This window comes from Netta rufina (genome assembly GCF_964035555.1).
Source record: "Netta rufina genome assembly, chromosome: W".
Taxonomy (NCBI): Eukaryota; Metazoa; Chordata; class Aves; order Anseriformes; family Anatidae; genus Netta; species Netta rufina.
In genome coordinates, this window is record NC_140139.1 from 11,516,800 (window position 1) to 11,534,284 (window position 17,485).

General features: G+C 58.5%; 1 protein-coding gene across 7 annotated transcripts; it reads left to right on the forward strand.

Moving 5' to 3' along the window:
• Positions 1 to 2,277: 2,277 nt before the first annotated feature.
• Positions 2,278 to 15,438, forward strand: LOC311220764 (tropomyosin beta chain; the record flags this gene model as incomplete). Of its 7 annotated transcripts, none has more annotated exons than XM_084304328.1 (9): positions 2,278 to 2,391; positions 3,005 to 3,130; positions 9,460 to 9,593; positions 10,929 to 11,046; positions 11,170 to 11,240; positions 11,491 to 11,566; positions 12,220 to 12,282; positions 12,508 to 12,577; positions 15,340 to 15,438. In XM_084304328.1, 9 exons carry the CDS (start codon positions 2,278 to 2,280, stop codon positions 15,420 to 15,422), a joined length of 855 nt encoding a protein of 284 aa, XP_084160454.1. In that variant the 3' UTR covers positions 15,423 to 15,438. The 7 variants fall into 7 exon arrangements, with proteins under 7 accessions (XP_084160454.1, XP_084160456.1, XP_084160453.1 ...); XM_084304330.1 differs by lacking the exon at positions 11,491 to 11,566 and adding an exon at positions 12,022 to 12,097; XM_084304327.1 differs by lacking the exon at positions 15,340 to 15,438 and adding an exon at positions 12,926 to 13,058.
• Between the last annotated feature and the right edge of the window lie 2,047 nt (positions 15,439 to 17,485).

Consider the following 17,485-nt stretch of genomic DNA (forward strand, 5'->3'; position numbering starts at 1 on the left):
CTGCCAGCAGTGGGGACCCCTGGCCACATCCTCTGGACGAGGGGAGGAGACACAGATGCCAGCACTAAATCCATGTGGGAGGGACATGGGGCAGGATTCAGCCTGGCCAGAGCTCCGGCCCCATAAATTTCCCTGGCTTGAGTGGGGGGGGGGTATTTTTGCACACAGGTTCCAGCAGGCACAAGTGGTGCTTGGACCTGGGACACCTCAGTCACAAGGTGCCAGCGGCCCAAATTCGTCTGGGCTTGGGAAGCTGCAGCCTGGCTCATCAGGGAGTCCTGGGATGGGATGAGGCTGCAGCACAGGTGGCACCCAGGGACATACCGTTAGCAGGAAAAGCCTTTCCCCAGGAGGGCACTCAGACCCCAGAGCAGGGAACAGAGAGGGGATGTGCACCCCTTGCACCCACTTGTCCTGGCGGCCACCCTGGAGGATGGCTTCGAGGGCAGGCTCACAGATGGGGTCACCCTGATGGCCCCAGCTGCCTGAGGAACTGTGTTCCTTGGGGGGGGGGGGAGGGGGGGGACGGGACACGATGATGACACATTTAAAAGCCCCCATCCCTTTCCTGGCTCCTCACATCATACACATCACCAGCTTTGCCCTGAGCTGAAGCATCTCCTCAAAAGCCATCCATCCTCATCTGGGAACAACAGGAGATGGATCCTCCCCCCTCCCCGGCAGTAGCATGCTGGGGGTTCCTGGCTCTCCTCCAAATATGTGCCTAATTCATCAGCATTAATACCACTTGCCAGCGTCCAGCAGCGGCTCTGCTGTTTTGCATGGCTCCTGCAGCCCCTTGGTCCTTGGAGGATGCCTCTCATGTCCTCCCTATGTCCCCCAAAATCCAGGCTGCGCTCAGCATTGCCCCCAGAAAGCTGTTTCCTGGACCCCATTTTGGGGAGCCCTGTGCTGGGCTGGATGCAGCCCTAGGGCGATGGGCTGGGGAGCTCACATGCCCCCCTCGCCCTGCTCCAGCCCAGCCCAGCCCCTCATTTCCTGTGGCCTCCCAGACTCAGAGCCCACCCTGCAGCTGGGAATGCGCCAGAAGTATTTACGAGTGGCATTAAACCATGGGGTATTTTTGGAGGAGCCAGGATCTGAAGGGTTTGCATTTTTTTTTTGCCTGTGGAATGTAGTTTATTTAGAGCAGAAGGAGTGGGGCAGCCTGCATGCCCTGTGTCCTCCCAAAACACCAGCCTATGGGATGCATAGGTGCTGGCTGTCCCTGAATGCTGGGGACAATGGCACCTGGGCACAAAGTGGCAGCGATGTCAGGGCAACACTGGGGCGCCTGCGTGGAACCAGGGCCCCTGCCTTGTTGTGACGCAGGAATGGGATCGGGAGGTTGTCGCTCAGCTCCCTTCTCTCCCAAAGGATTTTCCCTGTGTTTTACTGCCAGGTCTAGTGTGGATGCCAGGGCAGTGTGGGGAAGTGTCCTGGGATAGCTGTGCTGGGAAAAGCCTGCTTGGTGCAGGGGGGACAGTGGGATTCCCACTGTGGCCACCTTCACCGAGCATCCCTGTGCCCGTCGCTGGCCCTGGGGGGTGGCAGGGGGATGGGGACAGGCCCGGGCAAGCAATGGGACTGGTCCTGGGAAACAGTACCGTTATTAGAGCAGGGATCTCCTTAGGATAGAGCAACCCCCTGTGAGTTTAGGGGGTGGGATGTCTGGTAGGGGAAGCTTTGGGGGACCCCCAGGGCATGGAACTGCAGCAAAGGGGCTGCAGTGCTGGTAGCATGGTGTCCTGCAGGGGAGATGGGGGGGCCACAGACAACCCAGGGGACCCTGGGGCACAGCAGCATCATGACAGTCCTTGGGTGTTCCCCACTTCATTCACAGCCCAAGGAGTGTCCCTGCGGCCCCAGGAAGCAGTGCCTGTGGGGTGTCACAGCGCGTGTGTGTCCCCACAGCACAGAGCCCCCGGGGTGTCCCCAGCGCTGTCCCCCGGGGGTGTCCTCAGCCCATCGCCACCGGGGCAACCCTCTCTCGGTTCCCCCGCGGGTGCCTGGTGCCGGGGGCCGTGGTGGTGCCTACCGGGTGCCTCCCCCCCATACCCCCCCTTCTCCCGTCCCGCTCGGTGCCGCGGCCGGTGGCGAAGCCTGTCCCTAAAAGGTGCTGGCGGGCGGTGGGGGAGGTACCGGGGAGGCCCCCACCCGCCGCGGCCCCTCCCCGGCTCTTAGGCGGCGCGGCGAGGCGGGGGGCTCAGTGCCGATACTGCCGCCGCCCCCGGTGCTCCGTGCCCCGCCGCCACCCTAAGCCCCGCCACTGCCACCATGGAGGCCATCAAGAAGAAGATGCAGATGCTCAAACTGGACAAGGAGAATGCCATCGACCGAGCTGAGCAGGCAGAGGCTGACAAGAAGCAGGCAGAGGACCGCTGCAAGCAGGTAGGTGGGTGTCCCACAGACCCCCCCCAAAAAAAAAAAAAAAAAAAAGTTGATGGGGACCCCTGCCCTAAAGGGGTTTGACCCCAGGGACCTTGCCCTGCTGTGTGTCCGACCTTGGGAACCACCACCCTGGGGACACCCAGCCCTGGGGACCTCACCCTGCTGGGTGGCCAGCCCTGGGGACCAGTGTCCCAGCCTGTTGTACCTGGCCTCAGCACTTCCAAAATACACTGGGTCTTGGTGGGACACCCCAGTGCCAACTCCCTGTCCCTCTGCCAGGGAGACCCCTGGGGGCAGCATGCTCCCACCTCAACCACACAGAGATGGGGACCTTCCTGGTGCCCCTGCAGCTGTGTCCTCAAATCAGGACCCCATTGCCCCCTCCAGGCTCAGGGGTGCTCCAGCCCCAAGGGACCTGGGGCTTCCTAAGGATGTGTGACCCCTGAATTGACAGAGTGATTGTGTCCACTTGCTACTGCTGTGCCCCCAGCCTGGGCCACCCTGGGATGAGGGTGACTGTCCCCTGCCAGGTGGGTGCCCCAGGGTGACCAACTGTGCGTCAGGGGTGCCATAATCCATCTGTGGGTGCCCCCATAATCCATCCCTTCCGCAGCTGGAGGAGGAACAGCAGGGCCTGCAGAAGAAGCTGAAGGGCACGGAGGATGAGGTGGAGAAGTACTCTGAGTCCGTCAAGGAGGCCCAGGAGAAGCTGGAGCAGGCGGAGAAGAAAGCCACAGATGTACGTAGGCAACCCCTCTTCTGTGTGGGCACTGGACCCTGGGGGGGGGGAGCAAAGGAAGAGGGGAGCCTTATATGGCAAGTATTGGTGGGGAAGGGTGGCAGGATCCGTCCCTGCCATGCTGACACCAAGCCAGGCAGTGGGTGCCAGGCAGGTCCCACGCAGGTGCCTCCGGTACGGGGGCACTGCTCAGTCCCAGCACCCCAAAACACAGGGACAAGCAGCCTCGCCATGCATTGCCAATACATGTGGAGGGAAAACTCCACAGTGGTCACACAAATGTGTTAGAAAAGTGAAAAAGAGCAGAGAAACAGGAAAAGCTCTCGCCTGTGGCCAGCTGCTGAGCACTGGTTGCATAGGATGCTTGGAGTTCGTGGGAGGACAGTCCTTTTGGGCTCCAACATGCCATCCTGTACTCTGGGAAGGGAAAGGCCAGGAAGAGTTTTATTTAGGGCCATGACTGATGTTTCTCCTGGGAAATGGATCCTGGCAGGGAGATGTTAGGAAGGTGTTGAAATTGGCTTGTGCCTGACCAGGATGAAGGGTGGAACAGCTGTGCGTGGCCTCATTGCTGCTCAGGAACTGGGTATAACAACCCGCAGTGCCACACAGGGTATTTGACACCCTATAAATAAATCCTCCTTTTGATAGCCAGTCCTTCTCTGATGAAAACCAACCCTGGAAACTGGAGTAGAAACTAAAGGGGAGCCATCGGGAGTGCAGCCAGCAGGGGCACGGCCAGGCTTTTCAGGATTGAGAACCAAAAATTCAATCCCAGCTGTTTTATGGAGCCAAGTGGGGGAGATATGTCAAATCTCCAAGGTGGCTGCCAAGGACAGAGGAGAGTAGGCAGGGACAAGCAGTGGCAGTAAAGTCCCCAGGGTAGCCTAGAGTCCCTGGGGAGTGACCAGGACCCACCCCCCATGCCACCTCACAGGGACCCTCAGCCTCCATGGGCACAAGGGGTGCCGGCAGCAGAGAAGCAGGCACAGGGGGAAAGAGGAGACAGCCTGAGAGCCCACCCTAGTGTCCCCAGTCCCACCAGTGCCTGCCTCACATCATTCCTGGTGTTTCCAAAAGGGACAGACGAGATGGCTGTCCCCAGAGCAGCTCCTCGGGTGAGGAGGGGGTGTCCCCAGCCTGTGTGCCCCCCCAAGCTCTGGGCCGCAAGGTGCCAGATTCCAGCCAGCGCCAGGCTGCATCTTGCAGGAGTTTTGAGAAGTTTGTCCTGAGAAATACTCTGGTGCTGTTTGCTGACCTTTCGGGCCTACCCAAAGTTAGAAACAAACCCAAGTTGTTAAAACATTGGAAATACTCTGGAAGGGCTCATTTGTCTTGGCAAGAGGCAGGCATGCTGGACTGGCCAGGGAGGGATGAGCTGCATTCCAGGGTCCGTGCCAGGGTCTGTACCCATCTGATGGGATCCATATGGGGTGGGGCGAGCTCGGTGTGGGGCTTGGCGGGATGTGGGGGGGACTCAGGGGTGCTCGGTGGCACTGAGAGAGGTCCACAGCAGTGGGGAAAGGCTGCGGGCTTTGGTGAGGAAAGCAGGTTTCCCCCCATCCTGGCAGGTATGGGGGCGGGGAGCCTCTGGCCCCTCAAGGGAAGGGTCTGGAGCAGGGTCGCAGCAAAGGAGCCCTGCTGCAGTGTTGGGAAGGGCAGGCTGTCTGTGCCATTCACAGGGACAGTCTGTGCTCTGTGCAAGACCTGGAAGTCACCGGGTGTCCATGGCGGGGACATGAATGTGCTGACAGCACTAAGTGGTCCCTGCTCCGGCAAGGAGGAGCAGGACAGAGCCCCAGGTCGGCAGCTCCATGGAGCTGTGGATCCTTCCCAGCAGCTTTATGAGGCCACCGTGGCCCCATCATCTCCTTGTCCCCCAAGAGGGACAGCCCACAGGGACAATGCACAAGTCCAACAGCAGCTGGAGCAGGGTTTATTCCCTGCAGCCCCTCCAGCCCCACATGTCCCCAATGGCCAGCCTGTCTCCAGCCGCCCGCTGAGCACAGGGAAACTCAGGCTCTGCCATTCCCAGGCCATGATCCTGGAGGCTTCACCAAGTTCCCGCCCCGTTGCTCTCCCAAGCTGAGACTTTGCTCTTATTTGGTGATTCCCTGAGCCAGTGGGAGGGAACGGGGCACTGCTGGGAAGTGACTGCATCCCTGGGTGGGGCCAGAGCAGGAGGCACCCAGCCTGGCTGCCACAGGACCAGGGTGCCTGCCCCCCAGCCTGCCCTCTGCTGCCATATCCCATTGCCCCTTAGCCAGTGGGACCCCTGTGTCCCGTGTGCCGCTCTGTGCCCGAGTGTCATGCTGGGAGCGGGAAAGGACCGGGGCCAAGTACAAGGCCACGTGCTCCCATGCTGCTGCCACCTGGCCAGGGGCATGGGGCTGCAGGCCCCCCCCTCCAGTGGCATGTCTGGGTGCTGCCCTCCACAGGGTGGCCCCAGACCCCATGGCAGCCAGCAGGAACAGCCCAGGAATCGGCGTCCCTGGAGGCAGGTGTGAAGTAAGGTCAGGGCTGCCCGGGAGCTGTCAGAGCTCCTTAAGGCAGGATTGAGTGCCACTGTGCTATGCCTTCCTAATGCATTGGGGCATCTGCTGTGGCCAAAATGCAGAGCTGGGGGACTGGCCTCTCCCATGGGGCACTGGCCCCAGGGGTCTTTGTGGGGCTGCCGGCCAGGTCCCAGTTTAGAGGAGCACATGCCAAGGGGTTGAGACACTGGGGGGCACACTGTGCCCAGGTACCCAGGGGGACGCCTGCCCCATCCCTCTCATTGACTCACCTATGGGGCAGAAATTCTCCCCACCCCCCCCCCCCCGGCTTTGCAGCAGGTGTGTGAAGAGGCTGGGGAGCTCCCACGGGTATGCCACTCCTCTGTCTGTGGGGGCCCACAGGGCACCCCCTCAGACTCCTTGGACCCTTGTCCCCCCAGCAAAATTGACTTGCTGAGCTCCTTTCTGCCTGTCTGCTGGAGCTTGGCGGGGACATGCACTCCTGCCTGGGGGGGCACTGTGTGCCCTGTTCCAGGAGGGGGCTATGTCCCCTATGCTGGGGGGCACCCTGTACCCTAGCTGGGGTGGGGAGCCATGCACCCTGCCCAGGGGGGCAATGTGCCATGCCCAGAAGGCACCGTACATCTTCCCTCAGGAGGGGGGGGCTTGTCACCTCAGCCTGGGGCGGACGTGTGTCCTGCCAGGGGGGCACGTACCTCCTCTTCAGGGCAGGGGCTGCACACCCAGCCGGGGGGGGGGGGAGCATGTGCTCCAACTGGGGGCACCACATGCTCTGGCTGGGGAGCATGGTGGGCCTGGGTCCTGGCAGGCCATGGCGGCAGCAGCAGTAGGAGGAGGAGCAGGAAGGGATGGAGGCAGGGTGGGCGGCAGGAGTGACTGCCGCCTGAGCGCTTCCTGCCCAAGCCAGGCGGATCCCACAAAGGGCTCGGCAGCACAGACTCTTTGTGCTCCCCGCTGGCCACACGGCCATGGCCGGCATCAGCTCCATTGATGCCATCAAGAAGAAGATCCAGAACCTACAGCAGGTGGCTGATGAGGCGGAGGAGCACACCGAGCATCTGCAGCGGGAGGCCAATGCCGAGCGGCAGGCCCAGGAGCGGGTAAGGCTCCTGGGGCTGGGGACCCCTGGGACCCCCCTGCTGCAAGGGGGGCTGGACGGCTGCCAGCCCCTCAGGGCCAGACACCAGGAAGTGGAGCACTGTATGCCCTCCTGGGTGTTGGCTGCCCTGGTACGAGCATGGGCAGCCGATCCCCAGCTGCCCCATGGCATGCCTGGGTGGGATCCGGCACCGGCATCCTCACTGCCCCTGGGACAGAGAGCTGGGGGGGCATGGCACAGCCGAGTTGTGCATCCCGGTGCATGAGAGCCCCCTGGGTTCAGGTATGGGGTGGGGGGCTCTGGGCAGGGTCCTCGCTGCCAGTGGGCTGCCCAGTGCCATGGGAGGTACCCATGGACCTTGCTAGGGATGCTCCTGTGACAGGGCTCACTGCGGCTTCCCCAGCTGGCAGGACACAGGGCAGTGGCCAGCTCACTGCCTTGGCTTGGCTGGGGCCAGTAGACCCTGGGAAAGGGTTCCCCCCACCTCCTGAGGTTTGGCTGAGAATCCCATGCCAAGCTCTGGGTCTGACTTCCCAGCAGATCCCCCTGCTCTCCAGCATGTCCCTTGGCAGGGAGAAGCCACCCCATCACACTGCCGTCGGCCAACATTTCCACTCTTATGTTGGTAGGATGGCATTTCCAGGTTGCATCTTGTTCCTGGTGTGGCTTTTTTGTTGTTGTTGGGTATTTGTGTGTGTGTTTTTGTTTTGTTTTGTTTATTTTTCCTATGCCTTCCCCGCTCATTTAACATCCTTGCGCTATCAGGGGCAGCAGAGCTGGGTACAGTACCCGGGCTGTTGTTACTGGGGCTGTGTGGGGAGGAAACAGCCCCTTCCTGCAGCCGCAAATCGGTTTCCAGGTCACCAGGAGCTGCTGGTGAGTACGTTTCCGAGTGCCCATTCGGGCAGCTCTGACCCACTTTGGGGGGCAATCCCAGGGAGAAAAGTCCCCGCTGGGGTGAGGCAGAGCATCTGTAGAGATGCTGGCTGTGCCCACCAGCACCCTATGGGGGACTGTGGTGGCGGGCATGGGGACATCCCCACCTGGCTCCCCACTCCCTCCGCTCTGTGTCCCAAGGGTGCTTCCGCTGCTGGAGCACAGGGCCAGGCCAGGCCTGCTCCAGCCCATGAATGAGCAGGAGGCATGATCCCCTGGGCTGCTGCCTGCCCCTTGGTGCTCTCACTGCTGCCCATCCCTTTGCACCCCAGGGTTTTTTTCTTCCCACCCCCCTCCTTCCAGCAGCCTCCCCCCCCACCACCCCCGTGGGGAGCAGGGCCAGGAGCTGCTGAGGCAGCATTTCCCAGTGGTGATGGAGCAGGAGGCCTTAGCAAATGGAAAGAGCGCAGGGCCAGGCATGGAGGGGCTGGCAGGGGGCCAGGGCCACTGCTCCCGGCCTGCCCGGCTCCTGGGCTTGCGCACGGGGAACCTGGGAACAGGGAGGAGGGTAGTGGAGGGGTCAGGGGGCAGATAGGACCCTGTCCTGCCAGCCGGAGGCTTCGGTTTGGCCAGGATCCAGCCCGCCAAGGGCAACTCACTCCATTGCCCCTGGTGCCAGGCTGTAAATCGGGGGGGGGGGGGGGGGGGCACAGGGGCTCCAAGCAGCCCCATGGCGCAGTGAGGCTCAGCGGTGTGGGGCCAGGGAAGGCGTCCCAGCTATTTGGCTCTGCTGCCACATCTATAAACAGGAAATCCACAATTGGCTCCCATCCTCTTTTCAGGAGTAAATCTGCACAGGGCATTCCTCCTCCTTTACTCACTGCTCTGCAAACCCCAAACACCATCCCTGTGATGGCACAGCCACCCTGGCCATCCAACCTGTGATATATGGAGTAATAATTCGTGTCAAGAAGATGGTTGATATTAATAAAGAAGGGGGAGATGTGGGCAGACTCTTAATGATGAGGCCATCAGGAATGTAAAAGAGTTTAGAGGGAACAAAGAAGGGTGATTCAGGAGACTCCATGCAGTCTTGGGTTGCTTGTTCTCCAGCCGTTAAGGTATGGAAGTTGCTGGGTGTTTGCCGTTGCTGGGCAAAGTTGTTTGACCAATGAAAAGTTGTTTTTGAAAAGGACTGCTGTGGGGTGAAGGGTATAAGAGGGGAGCCTGTCCTCAAGATGAAAAAAAGGCAACACAAATGGAAAATGGAGACTGTTATATGATAAGTCATGGAAGATATGGGAGCACTTCAACCAGGATTACCAACTCCAACTACGCTCCCCCAGTCATGGACATTACCTTTTCTGATTGTACATATGCATAGGTGTACTCGGGTTTAGTATGTAAAAGCAATGTTCTGTATATTTAGAAGGTTCGATGTTCGTGTGTGCGTGTTGGTAGAGCATAGACTCCCTGCTCACCCAGTGCTGTTTACTTGCCTTTTATAAATATTACTAAATTCAGATTGAGTTGAGATTTCATTTATAACACGACCCATTGAGCATGTCTCTTCCATCTCCAGGGCTGGGGGCACAAAGATGTGGTGCAGGGGCTGCACATGCCAAACTCAGGACAGAGTTTTGCGGCATCAAATGAGATGCTAGGGATGGGGAAAGCTCCTTTGTCCTCATGGAAGGGTGATGGGGTGTGTGCCCCAGCCGGGCGAGCGCTTGTGGGAGTGCAACATGGTACGAAGGGGTGCTCTAGCTAGCAAATGCAAAAGCAACTGCTGAAAATGAGTGGGGATGGGCGGTGACAAAGGGGTTTCTGCTCCACAGGCTGAAGCTGAGGTGGCTTCTCTGAATCGCCGCATCCAGCTGGTGGAGGAGGAGCTGGACCGGGCCCAGGAGCGCCTGGCCACTGCCCTGCAGAAGCTGGAGGAGGCTGAGAAGGCGGCGGATGAAAGCGAGAGGTGTGATGGGGGGGGAATGACGACAGCCAGGGTTGCCTTAGGTCACCCTTGATTTGAAGGCAGGACCCCTTGTCTTTGCAGAAGGGCTTTGGGAGCCTTAAAATTGAACTGACCTCATGGGGTTTGTGTTAGTTTCCTGCAGACTGCAAAGGATGAGAGGACAACATGGAGTCCAACCCGCCCCCGCCCCATGCTATGGGTGATCTTTGCATACTTTGAAATTTCCAGGCCACCCATAAAATCCTTAAAAATGTGATTGGATGCCTATTCAAATATCAGGCTAAAGCCAGAGAGTGCTTGGAGCTGGTTTCCTGCCCCAGAGCTGACTCCTTTGCTCAAGGGCTGAGCAAAGCCCAGGAGGGGACTCCTGTGCCCAGGAACTGAGGTTGGCCCTGGGGAATGAAACGGCCTAATTCAGGAAAGCACTGCAGAGCACATATGGTGCATTGGCCCATCCTCTGATGAAGTGCCTGCTTGTGGCACACATGTTTCCTGGGCAGGAGCCATGCAGGTGAGGGTGCAAGGGTATCATGGTAAGCACCTAGACACATCACCACCTTACTGACAGTTGTGTGAACAATTGGCAATTTGCAGCTGGCCTCGACTGGCAAAGAGCAGTTTGAGCAGCAACACCTGAGCAAGAGGAGAAGGGCCAAGTGGGATGTGATTGCTGTGTGTCCCACCTCAGGTGTCCCTGTCTGTGGGCATCACCCCTGAGTGAGGAAAGGCTTTGCCATTGGATTTTTCTTAACATTTCCTAAAGGTTGCTGGCCTGCAGGCTGCTTTTGCAGAGGCTGTGGCTAGCTCTACATGGACTGCACATATCTTCCCCCCCCCAGGTGATGAGTTGGGGACCTGCCTGGTTGAGAGGCACCATGGCCACATCTCATTGCTCTGGGACATGGCCCCAGGGTGGCCTTGGGGCATCTCTGCTACTTTAATTGTGCACAGCAGCATCCCTGGGGTACCACTGGCATGACCCTACTGCACGGGGTGGCCAAGTGGGTGCCAGTATCCCCAGGCAATGTCCCATGTCGCTGGAGCTGGAGGATGGCAGTGTCAGAGCATAGGGGGCAGGCAGGAGGTGCAGGTGCTACCTCAGTCCACAGCAATAACATCTTAGAATCACGGAGTCATTTAGGTGGAAAAGACCTTCATGATCACCAGTCCAACCACCAACTGACCTACCAAGTCCCATCATTAAACTTAGTGCCAGGTCCACACGTCTCTTAAATACCTCCAGAGATGGGACTTCCCTGGGCAGCCCGTTCCACTGCTTGACCCCTCTCTCCCTGAAGAAATTCTTCCTAATCTTCTTGCTTTGGCTTTCCTCAGAGGCATGAAGGTCATCGAAAACAGGGCCATGAAGGATGAGGAGAAGATGGAGCTCCAGGAAATGCAGCTGAAGGAGGCCAAACACATAGCAGAAGAGGCTGACCGCAAATACGAGGAGGTGTATGCCAGCACCCATGTGCCCCCTTCCCCAGCCCTGACCCCCAGTGTCACCTGGGGTCACCCCCCTGAAGCCCTGCACCCCGAGCTGGATCTGACGCCTGCCTTTTGATGCCACCAACAGGTCGCCCGCAAGCTGGTTGTCCTTGAGGGAGAGCTAGAGCGCTCGGAGGAGAGGGCAGAGGTTGCAGAGAGGTGAGCAGGGCACCCGGCGTGCAACACATGAGGGTCCCACACCAGCCCTGCCCCATGTCCGTGAAAGCCAGGGGCAGCTGTGTGTCCATGTGGGGACAGGGATGGCCCTTCCCAACCGTTGGGGTGCTCTCTGGCTGGTGAGCTGGGAGTGGGGGGGAGGCAGAGGGATGCTGGCCCCCGGTACGTCCATGACCTGCTCTCTGCTGCCCCCCCCCCCCCCCCCCCCCGGGGCACCCCTTTTCCACCCCAGCCGAGTGAGACAGTTGGAGGAGGAGCTGCGGACCATGGACCAGACCCTCAAATCCCTCATTGCCTCAGAGGAAGAGGTACTGCAGCAGGGGCATGGGGCTATGTGCAGCAGCCCCCTCTCTCTCTGTCGCTGTCTCTCAAGCCACGCAAGCCACCTCTCTCCTCTCTGCACCGCTGCCTCGGCCGCAGCCCTCACCTTGCCTTTCCTTCTATCGCTGTGGGCAGGCATGGAGCCAGCGTGGGCTGGGCACGCTCCTCCATGTCCGCTCTCCTCCTCAGAGGGATGCAGGAGCACGGTGGCAGCAGTGGCAGCAGAGACGCATGGTGACACACAGAGGCACAAGGAAGGGACCCACGCCTGGTGGCTCTGCTCCTCCTCCACCTGCACTACCTGAGTTTTCTCCTCTCTCAACTTGTTCTCTCTCTTTCTTTCCTCCTTCCCTGCGCCCGCTCTTTCTGCTCCCCCTTCTCTCCTCCATCACTCCCTTCCCGTCCCTGCTCCCCTGCCTGGTGACCTCCACTTGGGATATAGTAAATGTGGTGACCTAGAGGAGGAGCTGAAAATTGTCACCAACAACTTGAAGTCCCTGGAGGCCCAGGCTGACAAGGTAGGGGCTGCTGGGGCTGGGCACAGTGCTTGGGGTTGAGGGGGATGGGGCTCCCTCGCTGGGGTGAAGGATGACCAGTGGTGTCCCACGGGGCTCATGGGCACACCTCTCCGTCCCTGCAGTATTCCACCAAGGAGGACAAGTACGAGGAGGAAATCAAGCTCCTAGGGGAAAAACTGAAGGAGGTAAGGCTCTTGGTTTGGGTCTCTGTGGGTACAGGACACACTCTGGCAGCAGCAAAATAATCTCTCACCTCCCAAGCTTGGAGGCTAATTCAGGTGCTCGCCACCTTCGAGGAGCCCAGGTGCAGGAGATGCAAATGGGGCAGTTTTGGGGTGTGGGGCAGGCTTGGGATGTGGGTTTAGGGACATCCCCATCACGCTCAGCCTCTTCCTGCTGTGCTTCCACAGGCGGAGACCCGGGCAGAGTTTGCTGAGCGGTCTGTGGCAAAGCTGGAGAAAACCATTGATGACTTAGAAGGTAAAATGGCCCTGCCGCCCTGTGCCCCTCTTTCCCAGGGAGAACGGAACAGGACATATTCCCGGGGGGGCTTGGCCGGACTGAGGCTGAAGCACCCCATGTGCAAGCTGAGGCAGGGGTCCTTGTGCAGGGGGTGGGCAGGAACCCCAGGAGGGAGGCTAGGATGCTGTGGGGGTGGAGTGCTGGGGTCCCTGGGTGGGAAATAGGGCTGCATCCATGCTGCCTGTGCCCAGTGCCGTACCTGCACATTCCTGCCACCCTCATCCCCTGCTCACCGTCATTCTCTCTCTGCCACTTGCCCCATCCCTGCTCCACCACCTGCCCCCCCCCACCTCCCCCCACCTGCAGATGAAGTGTATGCACAGAAGATGAAGTACAAAGCCATCAGCGAGGAGCTGGACAATGCACTTAATGACATCACCTCACTCTGAGCCCCTCCGCTGGGCACTGGCACCCCTCCCCCACCTGCCTCCCTCCTCCCCAGCTCAGCCACTTGCCTACCCGCCCCCCCCACCGCTCCTCCTGCCTGCCCTGTTCCCTCTCTGTCCTTCCTGGCCCGCGGCTGGCGGTCACAGGAGCCAGCCTGGGGTGTCCCCGCAGTGTCCCTCTTTTGGGGGAAAACAAAAACAAGGTGTAGGCGCTATGGGGTGTTTGGGGTAAAGGGGAGCAGCCCCCATGCGCCTCGGGGTTACAGGTGGCTTGCAGGGGGGACGAAGCTGTGCCCAGGAGCCCTTTGCTCCAGCCTACCCCCACCCCCCCGGCAGCACAAGAACCGGGGATCCCGCATCCCCCCAGCAAAGCCTCGGTGCTTCTCACCGAGCCTAGGGTGGGAGGGGGACACGTCCAGAAGCAGCACCTCTGAGGAGGGGTGGGCTCTGGCCTGGGGGCTGAGGGGGTGTCCGGCCCCAGGCAGGCAGCCCCCAGCCCCACTGCTCCCCTCCCCGCTCCCCGCTTTCCTTTGCACATTGCTCTTCAGTTTGCATTTCATTATTTTTTTGTTGTTGTTGTTGTTCTGTCCCTCTGGGTTACTGAGTTGGTCTCAATAAAGTGTTTTCTCTCCTTGGTTTCTCCTTTGTTTTCTTCATGCTGCTCTGGTTCTCCACTCTCATCCTTCATTTCCTGCTGTCTCACATGGGTGCTGGCAGCCAAGGGCGGGAGGTGGCCAAAAGGACTGCATGGCTGCAGCTGAGCCCCTTTGTGCCTCAGCCCGGGGATGTCCCCCACCACCTCTGGCTCGCTTGAGCACAGCTTTCCTCATCTTGTGCCACCTTCCAAGATGTTCTCCATCACTCTTTTGGCCTGAATTAATAGGGTTAGACCCGGTCCTGTCCATTCCCCATCTGCGCTCCTGGACATTGCAACAACCTCTCACAGCCCTGACCGCTCTTCTCCATCACCCGCTCTTGCCAATGGGGTTGGCCCTACTATTTGGCAGCGGTTCCTGGCCCATAAATGGGTCCCCAATCCTCCTCCTCCTCCCTCAGCATCCTACCCTGCCCTACAACCCTGTCTCAGAATTGATATACCTGAGACTGGCTGCTTCCTCCTGCCATCCCCACTGGTCCCCAGTGTCGACTAGGTGGCCATGAGGTGCCCAGCGAAGGCTCTTGTGGGCAGCACTGTCTCTTCACTAACTTGCTTTTCTCTCTCCCCTTTGCTGTGCTGACATCTCTGTTTTCTCTAGAGCACTCCCGGCAGGAAGCTGAGAAAAACTGCGTTCTCACTAACGAGCTGCAGGTCATTCTTACTGAACTTAACAACTGAGCTGCAACAGCTCCAGCCCCAGCCCAGGCTTCCGCCCCCAGGATGCTCCCAGCCCCGACTGCTCCCTGCCGTTTTGACCAGGCTGGTTTGAGGCTGGGAGCCCCTGCCCACTCCCCCCTGGGGTAATTGTCCTGCTTGGGGGGACAGGGAGCCCCTGCAGAGGTGATGTTTTTTTTCTTGAGAGAGGGATGAAGGGTTTTGCCATGTCCCGGGATGCCCACACAATGGTGGCTGTCCCCTGGCATCAACCTGGCCTCACTGGAGAGGGACACAGTGGCTTCTGTCGCTGCGTCTTGCGTCACTGCCTTCCTCCTCTTGTCCCAGGTGGCCAGCTGCTTCCCCCTCCTTCTGGGCACCCCAAACCATGCAGGGAGGATGCCCTCGCGGTGGGGTCCCTGCAGGATGCTGGGTGGGCAGAGCCCTCATCCCATCCCCATCTCTAGCAGGAAGGCAGATGCCATCTGGAAGCCAGCGCTGGAGGAGGCTCCCCTGGCACCGGGCTGCCTGGCGGAGCTCGTCCTTGCAGCCTCATTAGGTCTGCTCCTTCTCTGCTGTCCTCTCTGCCCGCCTTCCTGGCCTGCTGTCTCACTCTTCTTCACAGAGCACCTGGCTCGTGCTGCAGGCACTGGCTCTCCTCTTTCGCTGGCTGAGGGTTTGTGCATATGCCCGTTGTAGCCAGCAGGGACAGCAGGATGGGGAGATGGGGCCACAGTGGCAGCTGGCTGGAGAGTGGTACCCATACCCTGGTGGGGCTGGCTAAGGGCAAGAGGGTGCAGTGGGAGGAGGGAGAAGCTGAACAGCAGGGACTGCCTGACCCCCAGGGATCGCAGAGGGTCTGGGCTCATCCCTGCTGGTGCTGGGGCTGCTAGACAGGGACGCCCCCCCTCAGACTGTTACCGTACTGAGCTGCCCATCTGTGTGCGTGGGTCCAACTGTGCCTGGATATGCTTATGCCATGTCTGTGTTCATGGCTGGCTGGGTGTCCCTTGTGTTCACAGAGAGTCTGGCCAGTGCTAAAGAGGAGAATGTGGGCATCCACCAGGTCCTGGACCAGACCTTGTTGGAGCTGAACAACCTCTGAGCTGCCTGGGGAGCCCCCACCCCTCTTCCCTACCCTACACGTGCACTCCACTGGCACGCTCAGGATGTCATCAGCTGAACTGCATCTTGGCCAAATCCACGCATCCATTGAAAAGGGAAGCCCTGCAGCCTTACACTGTGGCTCAAGGGGCATCTTGTCTGTGCACAGCCCGAACGGCTCTGTCCTGTCTTCATGCCCAACTATTAAAGCAGTTTGACAAGAAGGATGAGTGTGCTTGGTCATTGTGGGTGGGTACAGGCACTGGGAGATGCAGGGCCACTCTGCAGGGGCCTTGCTATGGGGCAGGTATGTCCTCCTTGGCCTTGGGATGGGACTGACAGCAAGGATGCACAGGAAACCTCAAAGTCTCAAGCTCAGTCCAAACTGAGCATCTTCCTCAAGTGCACAGCAGCAGAGAGATGTTACTAGCGTGTCCCCTTCCACCACTGTTATGTTATCTGCCAGGCACTTGCAGAAGTTGCATGGTCTTTGACAGAGTCAATGGAGAATTGACTCTGCTCCATGGCCTGTGCTAATGATGCCACCTGAGCACACGTACAAGTGTGTGACCACACACATGCACATGTTGTTACTTACCAGGGTCTTCTCCAGGTCTAGAGCTGCTCACCCTGCATACTAGTTACATTTTCTATTACCAGCTGCCTGAGGGACAGCTGTATAAACTAGCAAATACTAATATGGCAGGCAACCAATTCCCAGAGCGTTCAGGAAGTTTCCTTCTGTTCTGTTGTATTTTCTCCAACGCAAAGTGAAGAGTGGCAGGATGTGTCTCATCACTGTCACCAAAAAGGGATGGACTCCCTGGGGATGCCCAAAGCTGTGATCTAGCCCTGCCCTCTGCTTTGGGCCCCTCTGAAGCTTGCACAGAGCCCTGCTGTCCCACACCACTCAGCAGATATCGCTCTGGCAGCACAGCCTCATGTGGCCAGGAAACATTAATTCATGCTGACCCGTCTCTGGGCCAGGCCATCACTCCAGCAAGTAACAGGGAGAGCTTTCCCTATCTGCTTTCCTTTATTTGCAGCACCCCTCAGCTCAGGAAAGGATGGAGAGAGTGCAGCTCTTTCCTGCCCAGGTGTTTCTGGCCTCCTGCCCTCCCCCTGGCCCCCCAAATCACATTTGGAGTTCTGAAGACCTTTGACTATGCAGCAAAGGGCTCCCCTTTGATATTGTATAAACTCACTTTAGGATAGAATAAAACTTGTGGTTAAAAATTAGCGAGAACAAAATAGACGACATCTTGTTATCTGTTGACGTTCTGTTATGTTGAAGCATCTTGTTAATTGAAACATCCCGTTATCTGTCAACCCTCAGTCAGGCTGAGACTTGAGATAACTTGAGTCAACCGTCTGTTATGTCTTGTTAACTGAGACATCCTCTTATCTGCTGACCCTCAGTTAGGCCGAAAGCCAACTCAGCATTTCTGCAGCTTGGAAAACAACTGATTAAGCAAAAGGTGAAAAGTGCATCATGAGGAAGACCTATGGCCTTCCTCCCAAAGACCACTGCCCACATCCCAAAGACCCCGGCCCACAATTCTTGGAAGGCTTTGTGCAAACGCAAGAACTGATAAGCTAATTAGCATATGAAGCGAGAGTAGGCGGGGTTATGTAATGAATATGTATAGGCGCTGATAGAATATTCATTGTTTTGCTGTATAAATATGAGATAGTTTGTCACTTCAAACATGCACGATAGGCGGAAAGATCCCCTGTGCATCCAGCACTGCAATAAAGAATATAACACTTAAGGAAATTTCGGCTTCGATCTTTAAATCACCTTGCATGGGCACTCCCTGCTCTGTGCCTCAGTGCTCATTCTCCATTGGGTTCACAGAATCACAGAATCACAGAATTTCTAGGTTGGAAGAGACCTCAAGATCATCGAGTCCAACCTCTGACCTAATGCTAACAGTCCCCACTAAACTATATCCCTAAGCTCTACATCTAAACGTCTTTTAAAGACTTCCAGGGATGGTGACTCCACCACTTCCCTGGGCAGCCCGTTCCAGTGTCTAACAACCCTTTCGGTAAAGAAGTTCT